Raw genomic sequence first — 13,265 nt, 5'->3', positions numbered from 1 at the left:
CACGTTATTAGAAGAAATGAAAGGGTTAACTATTTTCTAAAAGGAGGTTCACGAAAATGATTTCAGGATTGAATGGCTTGTCATATGAAGAGTGTTTGATGGCTCTGGGCTCAGAAGAATGAGGGGTGACCTATCAAATGGTGAAAGGCCTGGATAGAGTGAATGTGGAACAGATGTTTTCTATGGTGGGAGAGTCTAAGACCAGAGGACACAGCTTCAGAATAGAGGGGTGTCCTTTTAGAGTGGAGATGCGGAGGAATTTCTTTAGCCAGGGAGTGGTGGATCTGTGGAATTCTTTGCCACAGGCAGCTGTGGAGGTCAAGACTTTATGTATATTTAAGGTAGAGGTTGTTGGATTCGTGATTGGTCAGGGCATGAAGGGATATGGGGAGAAGGCAGGAGATTAGGGCTGAGAGGAAAATTGGATCAGCCATAATGAATTGGTAGAGCAGACACGATTGGAGGAATGGCCTGATTCTGCTTCTATATCTTATGGTCATATGGGTTTTGATTTTTGCAGGGAATTGTCATTCTGATATGTTAGTGGCTATCACATAATACTCCATTTTGTGCATCCATGGCAAAAAGAATCAAAGGGAAGTTCATAGGCATGTGTGATAGAGGTTAAATTGAAGGGTACAGGTCAATAAAGAAAGGGATAATGGGACTAATGGAGTTGCTTCGCTGGAAGCCAGCATAGTGCTGATGGGCCAAATGCTGCCTCTTTTATTATTATGGTTGTAGGTTTACCTAGTAGCAATCAGCTTTTCCCCATGAAATTATGACTGTTTTCACAGAAGCACAGCAGTACTGAAGTTCTAGTCAGCTGAGCTTGATACTTTTCTCACAACACACTATTTGTGTTGCTCTACATTCCAGCATCTGCAGTCTCGATATTTTTCACATTTGTTAGGCTCTTCTCAGCATGTGAGCATGAAGTTGTGATAATTCTGCACCATTTCTACATTTATTTTACTGGAGGGGAGTTTTCTTGAAGGATTAAGCAAAGTATTAGTTTGAATTTTTTTAATGTTCAGTTGATGTTTTCAAGTGTTACTCAGTCTTTTTTAAGATAATCTTACTTCTCAGGCTCTCAGGTGATTTTAAACATCCAACTGCATTATCTGTGTATAATAGTTTTATGGAGAATGCTTTGTCTTTAATTTTGAATCACCAACTGATGATGAATTTACCATAATCTTCACTGACATACAATGGATTCTGGTTAATTGGGACACATCAGGAGCAGAATGTTTTGGCCCAATTAAGCAGCTGCCCTGATTAGCCAAAGGTTCATGGAACTAGTTAAAAATGTATAAAAAAAGATAAACCACCATTTAAGTAACAAATTACGTATTTAAATTAAAAACAGAACAAATTGGAACATTATCAGTACTACAGTATTAAAAACTGTATTTTTCCGTAATTGTTACTGATGGAGGAATTCGTCTAGTATTCTTTTGATTGACTGTAATAAGTAAAATCAGTGCAGACATCTAGTGCAGTTAATGAACTGCCTTCATGCAATGCTTTTGACAATTGCATCTCCCAATATTAGTTTTCATTGTGATATTCAAAATGATTGTCAATACCTTCAAATTCTTCATAGTTTCAAATTTTGTTGAAGTAGTGAACTCCTTTCATTTTTTTTTACTCCTGGCTGTTTCTGGCATCTCCGAGCCTGAATGCTTGAAACCACAGTAAGCAAAACAGTTCTGAATTGTCCTACTGCTTATTTCTCACCAACTGTCAGTAGTTTTTGAACGCAAACATATGCAAATGACGCAATTTAAAAACTGTTTGCTCCAAGCATGGTGTAGTGTCTTAATGACCACACAAGTGCACATGACAGACATGAGTAAGAAACTATTTGGCAACTCCTATCACATTTAAGTCCCTCTGTGGGCTTCCATTTGTGGCCACCTGCAGTGCATAACTATCCTTGGAGTGGAGGTGCAGAAGCTAAAGACTCACAGTTGTACAAAGAATATTGGTCAACAGTAAATTGGATCATGATGTGGCTAGAGGAAAATCCAATGGCACCAACAGTTGATCCTGTTTAATAGTTTAACAGTTGCTGCAAGGTCAACTATTTTAAAGTAGTTCAGTATCTGAGAGCTATGAATCAAATCAAGGATGGAAGTCCAAGTTGCCTTTTGTGATGCTTCCAATAATCCAGATTTGCACCATTGAATTTTAGGGTTGGCATTAGTTTTTTGGGATTGTGGTATAACAGTTGAGATGATCGGTTTCAGGCAAGTACCATGATACCTCAGAGACCTGATTTTTGTTGATCGTTTCTGTGTATATGATAATACCACTGGCTGCTGGTATTATCCAGGATCAGATACACAAAAAACTGAAAAATGAGTATGAAATTGGTTGCTGATTATGGAAGTATTGTTTTCTGTACTTGCTCTGATCCTTCTACAGGGTGTTGTATGTGGGGACAAGTAGATCCTAGTTTGTTATCCAAACTAAAAGAGGGTGTTTTTCTTTGGATGACTTTCAGCATCCAGCTTTGGAGACAGATGACATTGATGGACTTATGGCATAGAGGCAGGCAATCTAGTGCCTGGGGAAGTTAGGCAGTGGATTCTATCAGATGTGTTTTTTTTTGTTTAGTATATAGTTTGATTTAATTTTAGTATGTTCAGCTATGGCACTGTGCTGATCTTATAAACTACTTTAAGGTCCATCTGACACTTCCCACATAGCCCTCTATTTTTCTATCATCCATGTGCTTACCTAAGAACTTCCTAAATGTCCCTAATATATCTGCCTCTACCACCACCCCTGGCAGGGTGTTTCACCACCACCCTCTATGTTAAAATGTTACCTCTGACATGCCCTCTATATATTACTACAATCACCTCAAAGTTTGCTTAATTTTGTATACTTTTAAGACCATAAAATATAGTTGCAGAGTTAGGCCATTTGGCCATCGATCCCATTGATCTGGGCTGGTCCAATTTTTTTTTCTCAGTCCCAATCTCCTGTCTTCTCCCTGTATCCCTTCATGTTTTGACTAATCAAGAATCTATTGCTTTCCACATTGGCAAAAAATTCCACAGATTCACCATTCTCTGGCAAAAGAAATTCTTCATAATCTTTTAAATTTGTGTAAAATGTTGAAAAGTTATCTTTTTTTAAACCTGCTTTGGTATCTCTAAATTCCTTTGTTGTGATAGGCTGCTCAGCTTGCTTGATGACATTTCCTTGCTTGATGTCAGAGATTCCCTTGAACTGATGTCTAGGAACCACAGGCTTTGAACCACATGTTTAAAAGAAACAAAGCTAAGAACGAAGTATCTTCCATTCCATCTAGGGAAGAAGAAAACATTTTTCAGCCCCTATTGTTTATTCCTTCTTTATAACATGCTGGGTTTATAAATAAAAGTTACATTATGTATCACCACATTAGTTATAATATTTGCAGCATTTCTAAGAAAAACATAAGTTTTTTTAATAAGTCAGAGTTAATATTTCAGACAGATAACCTTTTAACTGAACTAGACCAGAATATTCATAATTACTTTGTAATTGTAGAGTCCTGTACTGTGCTGTTCTATTCTGTTTTGTGTACTTTTATTTCACTCTCCACAGACAGTATTTCCAGAAATTTGTAGTTTTAGGTTTCCAATATCTGCAGAAGGTTCCTTCTGTGAGTGTATATACATATATATATTATCTCTTTCCTGTTGTCTAGTACCCAAGAATACAGGAGAAAGAAAAGCAGGAAAACTTTCAGATACATCTCCAGTTGCTCCAAGATCGGGCGGACAGCATCAGAAGCAGCAGAAAGTAAATCAGGTTCTTCAGGTCCCAGCTGTATCATTGTATCCATCACGCAAGAAAGTGCAAGTTAAAGACCTACCTCCATTTGGTAATCATTTTTTGAAAAAAATACTTTGGTATCCTGGTCCACAAAAACGTGCATGATAAGTAATCCACTGGAGGAACATTACATAGTTGAAATTCATTGCTTTTGATTTTAAAAACTTCCATAATGTGGTAAATGTGTAAGTGTTGCACAGTTTGGGGAATTTGACCTGATGCTATGGTCATCATGTACATCAGTCCATGTTAGATGTTTGATGAACATGCATGCTGCGATTGAACATCATGTAGCAATTATTTATAGTGTTTCCAAGAAAAACTCAAAATTTTCTGATTTAGACAAATGATTCATTTTGTAGAGTCACTGTTTTCATAATGTACCATTAAGTATAGCAACATAAGTTAAATGACCATTTGACAATTAACCCAGGAATCTTGGAGATTGCCACCTTGTTTACAAATATGCAGCAAGTGCACAACATGACCTTGTGTAGAGTGCACATTAGCTCTTCAGTAAGGATGTCTTTGTATTGTTCCACTTGGTTTGTTACACAGTTTGAAGCTGGAGAACAGGTGAGACAAATACAGGAATCTCAAAGGAGAAAGAATAGGACTTGAGTGCACTGAATCTTACCTCTATGGATGGAGTTGGAACAAAGTGCTGATGATGTTGCCACTGGCTGTGTTTGAAGGCAGCAAGTTCAGGTGCCATAAATTCTTAAAAATGTACGGAATGTAATAAAGCAATAGCTGCAGAATACTTCGCTCATGAAGGATAGCATGGCTACCACTTCCAGCTTCAGCTGAATCATTTTAACTGTGGAACCCTACCAGGCACAGATGACATGTTCCTAACTCTGTGTATTTGACTGAAGTAGTTATTACCAGGATGATCATATAATGCAGTATTACGCACTCTAAGATGTGCCGTAAGTTTTCTGTGAAGATAACAATTGAATATTGTGTCTAAACTGTACCAACACATATGCTCTCCCCAAAAGTAATGCTTTTTAAGAGTAATCTAATTGCTGGACCAAGTATTACTGTATTTAAATGTTTTTTATTGTTTCTGTTGTTCAGCATTATTTTAACTTGTTCTGAACAAGATTTTTTTTAATTATGTGACTATGTCAATTTCTGTTATTTAGGTACTCATTCTCCTCAAGCTTTGAAGAAAATTCTGTCTTTGTCTGAAGAAGCAAACTTGGATCGAAATAAAAAGCAGACCGAAGATACTATATCAAATGCTTCATCTCAACTGTCCTCTCCTCCTACATCTCCTCAGACATCACCAAGGAAAGGTGAGTTTCAGAAAGAATATGCATTAGACCCCAAGGTATGACCCCTCTCAAATCTTTGAAAAGGCAGAGTTTCAAATAATAATTTAATATTGAAGCATTGATGTGCTATTAGTTTTCTAATCACTTTAAGCATTTTTAAAATCGGCTTTACGTCTTTATGCCAATTCTGTTGCGTCACTATCCTCTGTCAGCCTCCTGTGTGACATTTTCTGAAAAGTTTGAGGGGAAAAATGACTTCTTTAGGACAGAATGAGTACTTTACTCCTGGTGATGGTTTTTTTTAATGTCTTCAATATCAGAGCAATCAGTTTTCTTGGAATATTTTTTCTTTTGTTTGATTTAGGATGTGTTAAAGATAATTGTTAGAATCAAAGTAATGGAATGAAGACATGTGATGCGGCAATATTAAATTAAAATGTTTCAAGAAATGTAGACCTGAAGTGCTATAGATGTGCTAAAGTACAAAAATATTTTCTAAGCTTGCAGAATGTTGCCTTTTTGTGCACAAGTTCAACATCCAAAATTTGGTTGTCTGAAAACAGAAGGTATCCAGAAAACAGATATTTTAAAATACATTTCAGTTTATTTTCAGTTAAACACATCTCCAACAACCATGGTTTAATCCTGGTCTTCGCCACTCCTCCAACATCTTGAAGCTGTAGTGATGGGTTAATTGACAACTAGAAATCTCCCTTGGTGTAGATACATAATAAAAAGACCCAAAAGCGAGCTTATGGGCATATGAGGGAAGATGAGTTACGTAGGTGCAAGGAAATGGTGGGGGGAGGGGGGTGCGGAAATGGGTGCAGGATCTGTTACAATTATCCAATTGTATTCCTGCTGAACCCAGATGACTGAATAGGCTTGGTTATGCATCATGTACTCTTTTGATAGTGTGTTTATATATCAGATTGACCAGTGGAATTATGAGCTTGAAGATGTTCAACTGAAAGTGACATGCATTAGGTATAATAGAGCAAGTATTTGACAGACTAAGAGATTTGTTAAATGGCAGTAAAATTATGCTGGTTTGAGAATAATTATTTGGAGCTTTGTCATAGATTGAAGGGGAGGAAAATACTGGATAAGAGAAATATATGAAAAATTAGTAAACAATATTGCTGGATAGTAATAAATAATTAAAAAAAAGACATGATTAATTGTTAAAACCTGGATGTAGTAAAAATGGGATGAGAAAACAGTGGCAAAATTTTTGAGTTTTACTTTTAAAACTTGTTTTTATACCTTTATTTGTGCTAGAGAGAGTGATTTATTGTTCATTGGTATTGTGAACTCAATTGTATTAGAAGATCTGAACTACCACCATCATGATTTCGGATTTCAAATATATTTATCACATGTAGATCAAAACATACAGGGAAATGAGACTTTTGCATTAACAACAAACACTACCTTAGGATGTGCTGGAGGCAGCCCGTAAGTGTCAACACACATTCTGGAGCCAACATAATATGACACAATACAAAGAAGATTACAGTGAAAGAGGAAGGAAACAGCTTGCATGTTCATTAAGTATGCACTCACTGTTTGTATTAGCTTTTTTAGCTTTATAAATTGATGATAATTGCTTTTTCAAAATAGATTGTTGGAATGCTGCAAATGTTGATAATGATTCCATCATACCATTAAAAGGTTTTGAAAAAATTAGGCATATCTAGTGCTTGTTATGCTTGCAGTTCTCATAGCATATTAATTCCAATATTTAATTCATCTTTGCAGATTCAAATTGCACACTCATTTATGGAAATATCATTACTCTCTTGCAGATACTTGTGCTTTTTTCATAATATAGCTAACAATGATAAGAATGGTAATCATTTGACTAAATCTTACTGAAGAATGAGTTATGTTAAAATGCTATTGGAATTACCTTTCTGTTACCAAATATGCCTACTTGAACCTGATTGCTATTCTTTTGTCTTTGTGCCTTCTTCCAGTGCTCAGACTCTTTTGATTTTTATGCCGGTAAATATTTATGAAATAAGTCAACAATAGATATGAAGCAGGCCTTTCAGAAATTCTGATATTTTTTCTTTATTTCTCTGTTCTGTATCTGCCCTCCATTGCTTAATTCATACAGTTGTTACGAAAATATGTCTGTTGAATGGTTCAAATATTTTTCTCTTTGACAGGTTTTATTTTGGCACCAAGTACTACTGCCGATAATTTTTCGGACTCTGGCCACAGTGAAATTTCCTCCCGCTCCAGCATTGTCAGTAACTCCTCATTTGACTCAGTATCTGTCAGTCTTCATGATGATCGACGACAACGCCATTCTGTCAGTGTTATAGATTCAAATTTAGGATTGGGTGTAGAAAGAAGACTAGATAAACGATTATTGACTGATCCAGATCAATACTATATCAGGTTAGAGGATTTTTGTTTTAGTTGATTCTGAAGCATTTATCTATCGTTTGAAATGCTGCTGTTTGAAACATTTGTACTCTATGCTATGAAGTTACAGTAATATCTGAGGAAGAAGTTTGCTTTACATCTTCGCACTGATTTACATTTTTGTTAATTTTTTGTGATATTCAGAGGACTAGCTCAATTTGTTTATCTGTTTGTTCAGAGGTTAGAGATGTGCTTTCTTCATTCAATTGTTGACATGGAAATCTATTAATTTTAGCCCAATCTGAATTCCTCCAATTAGCTAGTCACCCATATTCTCAGTCGAAGACTGCCAATTTATAGAATTATAGATTCATAGAACACTACAGCACAGAAATGGGCCCATTCAGGCCATACCAAACTATTATTCTGCTTAGTCCCATCAACCTGCACCCAGACTATAGCCCATCGAGTTAGCTTTGTGATGTACTTGTGTTCTTTTCAGTATTAGCAGCGGTACTCTACCAATCCTACAGTGTTCCTTTTCTGTCCTTACTTGTACTATTAGTATTTCAGATAGTAACAGAGACTCACTAATTGAATTCTCCTTACACATCTACACAACAGGCTTCATAGACAAATTTTGTATTTGGTCCTTTATATATTATCATCCATAGGCATAAAGGCAGTTTGCATTTGTGTCTCAGTGACTCTGAACTCCACCTGTCTATTACCACCTTTGATTTTCCACTTCATCTGTGCTTTCAGAGTATTTATTTATAACTAAATCTTGTATTAGTTACCATTAACTAGACATTGGAAAGACAAATATTCATAGACTCTGCCGTAACAATTCCATTCTCATCATTAGCCATTCTTTCAGGCTGTATTAGATCATTCACCAGAATCAATCTTATTTGATACTAGTATGACTATTGCCATCTGAAGATATTTTTTTCAGATAGCTACCAATGAATTATGAATGCTGGAAGCATTTAGGGTGGGCAACATCTGTGGAAAGAGAAGCAGAGCAACATTTCAGGTCAGGGATCCTCTGTCATAACTAGGAAAGGGAGATTAAATGAAAGGGTAATTTTAATTATGGAAGAGCTGTTTTATCAAAATAACTTCACTTGAGTCTTGTATCCAGATACATGTCTTAAAATAATTCAGTGTGGGTACCATAAATTTAAATATTTTTTGTTCTCTCTGAATTCGCTGGATCTGTCTTCATTGTTACACGTTTGACCCAATTGTCAAATAGAATATTTGTTGCATTGTCTCTTTATCCCTTTTGAAGTTGTTTTTTCATCCCTACAGCCTTATAACCTGATCCTTTTACTCTTGTATAGCCCCTTGTACAAGTAGCTTTCTGTAGCCCAGTATATTGTATTTTTCTTTATAGCTACGTCCATTTAAAATACTTGAAAATTTTTGACTTTATTGATTCGAATTGACCCACAGGTAATTTTGCTACAACTATCTTAATGCAGAGCCGAAATTTTGTAAATGGGAAACTGGAAAACCAGTTAATATGACTGCTTCAACACTGAAGTTGAGAGATTGCATTTTTCATCTGACAGTTTCCTACGTATAATTTTCCCCCAAATGTATAACTTTATTTCCATGTAATTCCCAGCAGTATTTTGACATAGTTAGCAAATATCCTGAGATCACATTTTGTTTTTTTCTGACTTGGGCTTGAACCAACAAAACTTTTAAGGGTACTGAATGATACAGGTCAGTTTTATATTTTCCATATCCTTTCCAGATTCCTTTGCATCTGTCATCTGAAGTATGTATACCTACTCCAAATAGATCAGATGAGAATTGCATGTAAAGCAGCTTGTCAAAAGGTTTTAACTCTTTTGTAGGCTTCCTGTGCTTATAACATTAACTGGAGCACAGTTTTTCAAAGATTTGCCATTAAGATTCTGCAAATGGTTTTTCATTTCTTTATATTTTCTATTTTTTTTGTGCTTCTTAGCTGTGTCCAGTGTCCAATCTTGTTTTTATCCCATTGTTCCATTCATCCATTCCAGTACCATCCTCACCCCTCTAAGTTTCATTAAGATCCAGAAGTCACCTCCTCTCTGTGGTCCTGATATTGTTACAGGTAATTCTGAGAAAATAATTATTTTACTATGCAGTAAAATAATTAGCTGTTTGGTAATCTAAGGAGCCAGTCAAGATGTTGTGGTAATTATTCATTATTCTTTTTACTGCTGATTATAAAGGTTTAGCTAATCTAGGTATTTGAGATAATGGACATGATTATTTTTTACCTGCAAATGGTTTTTCATTTCTTTATATTTTCTTTTTTTTTTGTGTTTTTTACCCAATATTTAAAACAATGTTTTGGTTTATTTAGTTCTTACACACCGTCAAGCACAGAGGGCAGAGGGAGTCTATATGCAGGAGCAGCAGTACTGTCTTCACCAAGCATGGAAGAGTTAACCCAGGACCAAGGAGACCGAACGTCCCTTGATGCAGCAGATAGTGGTAGGGGAAGTTGGACTTCTTGCTCTAGCGGATCACATGATAACATCCAAACAATTCAACACCAGAAGAGTTGGGAAACACTTAGTAGTTTGGGAAATTTTCATTATGAAAGCCCTGCTGAAGGAACAGGACTAACATCAATGTGGGCTACAGGCAACCAGATGGACCAAACCATGTTTCCTGAACGTGTCACAAAGTCCAACAGGCAGGGCCAACCCAGAGATACCCTTGATCATGCTCAGTCTAGAAGTAGCTGGGCATCATCTCCAGGTTATTGGGCTGAGGATTCTGAAGGTGATACAGGAACTATAAAACGGAGAGGTGGAAAGGATGTATCAATTGACTCTGATGGAAGCAATACAGCATTAGCTGCAGATGATTCTAATCAAAATGTGAGGTCTTCTCATATAGCTGGATCGTCAACTACAGCAAAAGGTCTCATTGGTAAGTGTTCTGTAAATCTACAGCATAAATAAAGCACATTTGTGTTAACTAATTTTATGCTCCCCGTCTTTTATTAGTTAGCTGCAAAAGTAGCTGTTATTTTCCTGTGGGCAGGTCGTCTAGAATTTATCCACATAGTCATGAGTAGATATTTACTCCAGTTTAAAACTACTGAGTTACCAATTTGAATAACGTGTTTTCTTTGAGGATCGTGGATCTTTGGAAGTCTCTTGCTATAATGTGATGAATATTTTTAAGGCAGAGGCAGACAGATCTGTTACAGTTACCAGTTGTTACAAAGTGGAGTTAAGCTATGATGTTATTAAATGACAGAACAGCTTTGAGATGTTGAAAGGCAGTAGCAATCTTCTAATTTATTTCACAAATTTGCATACCTTAATGTTATTTGACTATCTCCTCAGAATCAGAATAAGGTTTAATATCACTGGCATATGTTGTAAAATTGCAAAATATAAATTACAGTAAGTGTGTGTGTAAGAAAGGAGGGGTAAAATAGATAGTGTTCATGGGTTCATTGTCCATTCAGAATCTGATGGCTCCTTTCCTTTCCCAATCTTGTAGCACAAATTGTTTATCTCTACAGTGATTGATGTTAGCACATGTTTTACACATTCTTAGATAACTCTCCCATCCCATACCTAGTAATAAAACTGTTGGTTATACAAAAGATTAGAAATATTTATTCTTGCTAGTATTTTTGTATGTGGAGCAACACCTTGGTTAGAAAAAAGAATTTTTTGCTTCCAGCATATGAACCATTTAATTAGTTTAAGCAGATTATACAGATATAAATATCAGATGCAAAGCAGATAACTGGCCTAAAAATATTCTCTGCTGACATTTATGCCCTTGTGAAGAACAAACAATTATGTCGATTACCCAAAGAAATCAGTTTCCTGGCACAGATAGAACTCAAATTTACTATAATTTTCTTTGTACTTACAGTATATGTAAATATCAACTATTCCCATTGCATTTCGCTACTTGCAGATAACAATAAAGATTAGCTTTATTTGTCTCATATACAACAAAACACCAAAACATACAGTGAAATGCACTATTTGTATCAAACCAAATCGGTGAGGATTATGCTGGACAGCCCACAAGTATCACCACACTTTCAGTGCTATCATACCCACAACTCACTAACCCTAGCTGTAAACATACGTCTTTGAAGTGTAGGAGAAAACAGGAGTAGCCAAAGGAAACCCAAGCAGTCACAGTTAAAATGTACAGACTCCTTACAGGCAGCAGTGGGAATTGAACTCCCATTGGTGATCACTGACACTGGTAAAATGATGTGCTAATTGCCTCATCATTACAGTGCCACTCCATATGCTAAATATGTGGTTGACAGGCACTTATTTCCCTGAAAGAAAGTACGTTCAATGTTTTGAACAGAGATTGAAGCTTTGTTTGTTGTTGTACCACATAAGACCAATATCCTTGCACAGTGTAAAGCACCACTAATTAGAGTGCCTACCCATGTCGTAAAAATGTTTTGCTAAATCATATTTTATCAGTCTACTTCATCATTAAATGTCATGTCATATGACATGGGCGATTGTGGTCCATGACATGATTGTTCTTACTGTAGCGGTGTGCTACACGCAGCGCTGAAATAACGACACGGAGTCGGTAAACTGCAGTTAAAGAAGATTTTATTCGAACTTCGCGGCTTTGCTTTAAAGCCTCCCTGATCCCGCCCTCCCCAGGCGCGGATGCTGTAGGAGGCACGTATTCACAGTCCCGCGCGAGCTTTTCCCTTTGTTAGTGAAGCAGACCTGGCGCCCTTTTGGGACTGGCCTTTGTGCTGGCGCGCTGGCTATTTGTGAGCCGGTTCGAGTGCGCTAGGAAGTGGGTTGCCACATAACCCCTCCCCGAACCGGCGATACACCCCCCAATGTCCACAGTCTGGGCCAGACCCTGTTTGGGAGGCCGGCCTCTGCGCCGCGGTGCCGGAAACTCGACCAGTTGCGCCAAGTCCACATGGGCCGGTTTGAGTCGGTCCACCGTGAAAACCTCTCTCTCCCCAACGTCCAGTACGAACGTGGACCCGTTGTTCCTGAGCACCGTAAACGGCCCCTCGTCGGGCCGTTGCAGCGGTGGCCGATGCCCGCCCCTTTGTACAAACACAAACTTACAGTTCTGCAGGTCTTTGGATGCGCAGGTCGGGTTCTGCCCGTGCGGCGAAGTGGGTATGGGGGCCAGGTCACCGAGCCTCTCGCGTAGTCTGCCCAGGACTGCTGTGGGTTCTTCCTCTTGCCCCCTCGGGGCCGGTATGAACTCCCCGGGGACGACCAGGGGTGCGCCATATACCAACTCGGCCGACGAGGCGTGCAGATTGTCTTTGGGCGCCGTGCGGATGCCGAGTAGGACCCAGGGGAGCTCGTCCACCCAGTTAGCTCCTCTCAGGCGGGCCATGAGAGCCGACTTTAGGTGACAGTGGAAACTCTCCACCAGGCCGTTCGACTGTGGGTGGTAGGCAGTGGTGTGGTGCAGCTGTGTCCCCAAAAGGCTGGCCATAGCTGACCACAGGCTGGAGGTGAGCTGGGTGCCTCTGTAGGAGGTAATGTGGGCCGGTACACCAAAGCGGGACACCCAGGTGACGATCAGTGCCCAGGCGCAAGATTCGGAGGTGGTGTCGGTGAGCGGGATCGCCTCTGGCCATCTTGTGAACCTGTCCACGATAGTCAGTAGGTGCCGCGCTCCTCGTGACACTGGCAGGGGGCCCACGATATCCACATGAATGTGGTCGAACCGCCGGTGGGTGGGGTGGAACTGCTGCGGCAGAGCTTTGGTGTG

General features: G+C 38.3%; 1 protein-coding gene across 7 annotated transcripts in view; it reads left to right on the top strand.

The window, feature by feature from the left end:
• rapgef2b (Rap guanine nucleotide exchange factor 2b) overlaps positions 1–13,265 on the top strand; it is a 375,793-nt gene that overhangs the window by 336,516 nt on the left and 26,012 nt on the right. For all 7 annotated transcript variants that reach the window (XM_073042996.1, XM_073042998.1, XM_073042995.1 and 4 more), the window contains 4 exons: positions 3,710–3,886; positions 4,989–5,141; positions 7,295–7,529; positions 9,865–10,439. In XM_073042996.1, coding sequence (XP_072899097.1) covers positions 3,710–3,886; positions 4,989–5,141; positions 7,295–7,529; positions 9,865–10,439 — 1,140 coding nt within the window. The remainder of the gene's footprint in view (positions 1–3,709; positions 3,887–4,988; positions 5,142–7,294; positions 7,530–9,864; positions 10,440–13,265) is intronic.

Source organism: Hemitrygon akajei, chromosome 4 (genome assembly GCF_048418815.1).
Source record: "Hemitrygon akajei chromosome 4, sHemAka1.3, whole genome shotgun sequence".
In the NCBI taxonomy this organism is placed as follows: domain Eukaryota; kingdom Metazoa; phylum Chordata; class Chondrichthyes; order Myliobatiformes; family Dasyatidae; genus Hemitrygon; species Hemitrygon akajei.
Note: the sequence above shows the minus strand (reverse complement) of the source record. Positions and strands in the feature narration are given on the sequence as shown.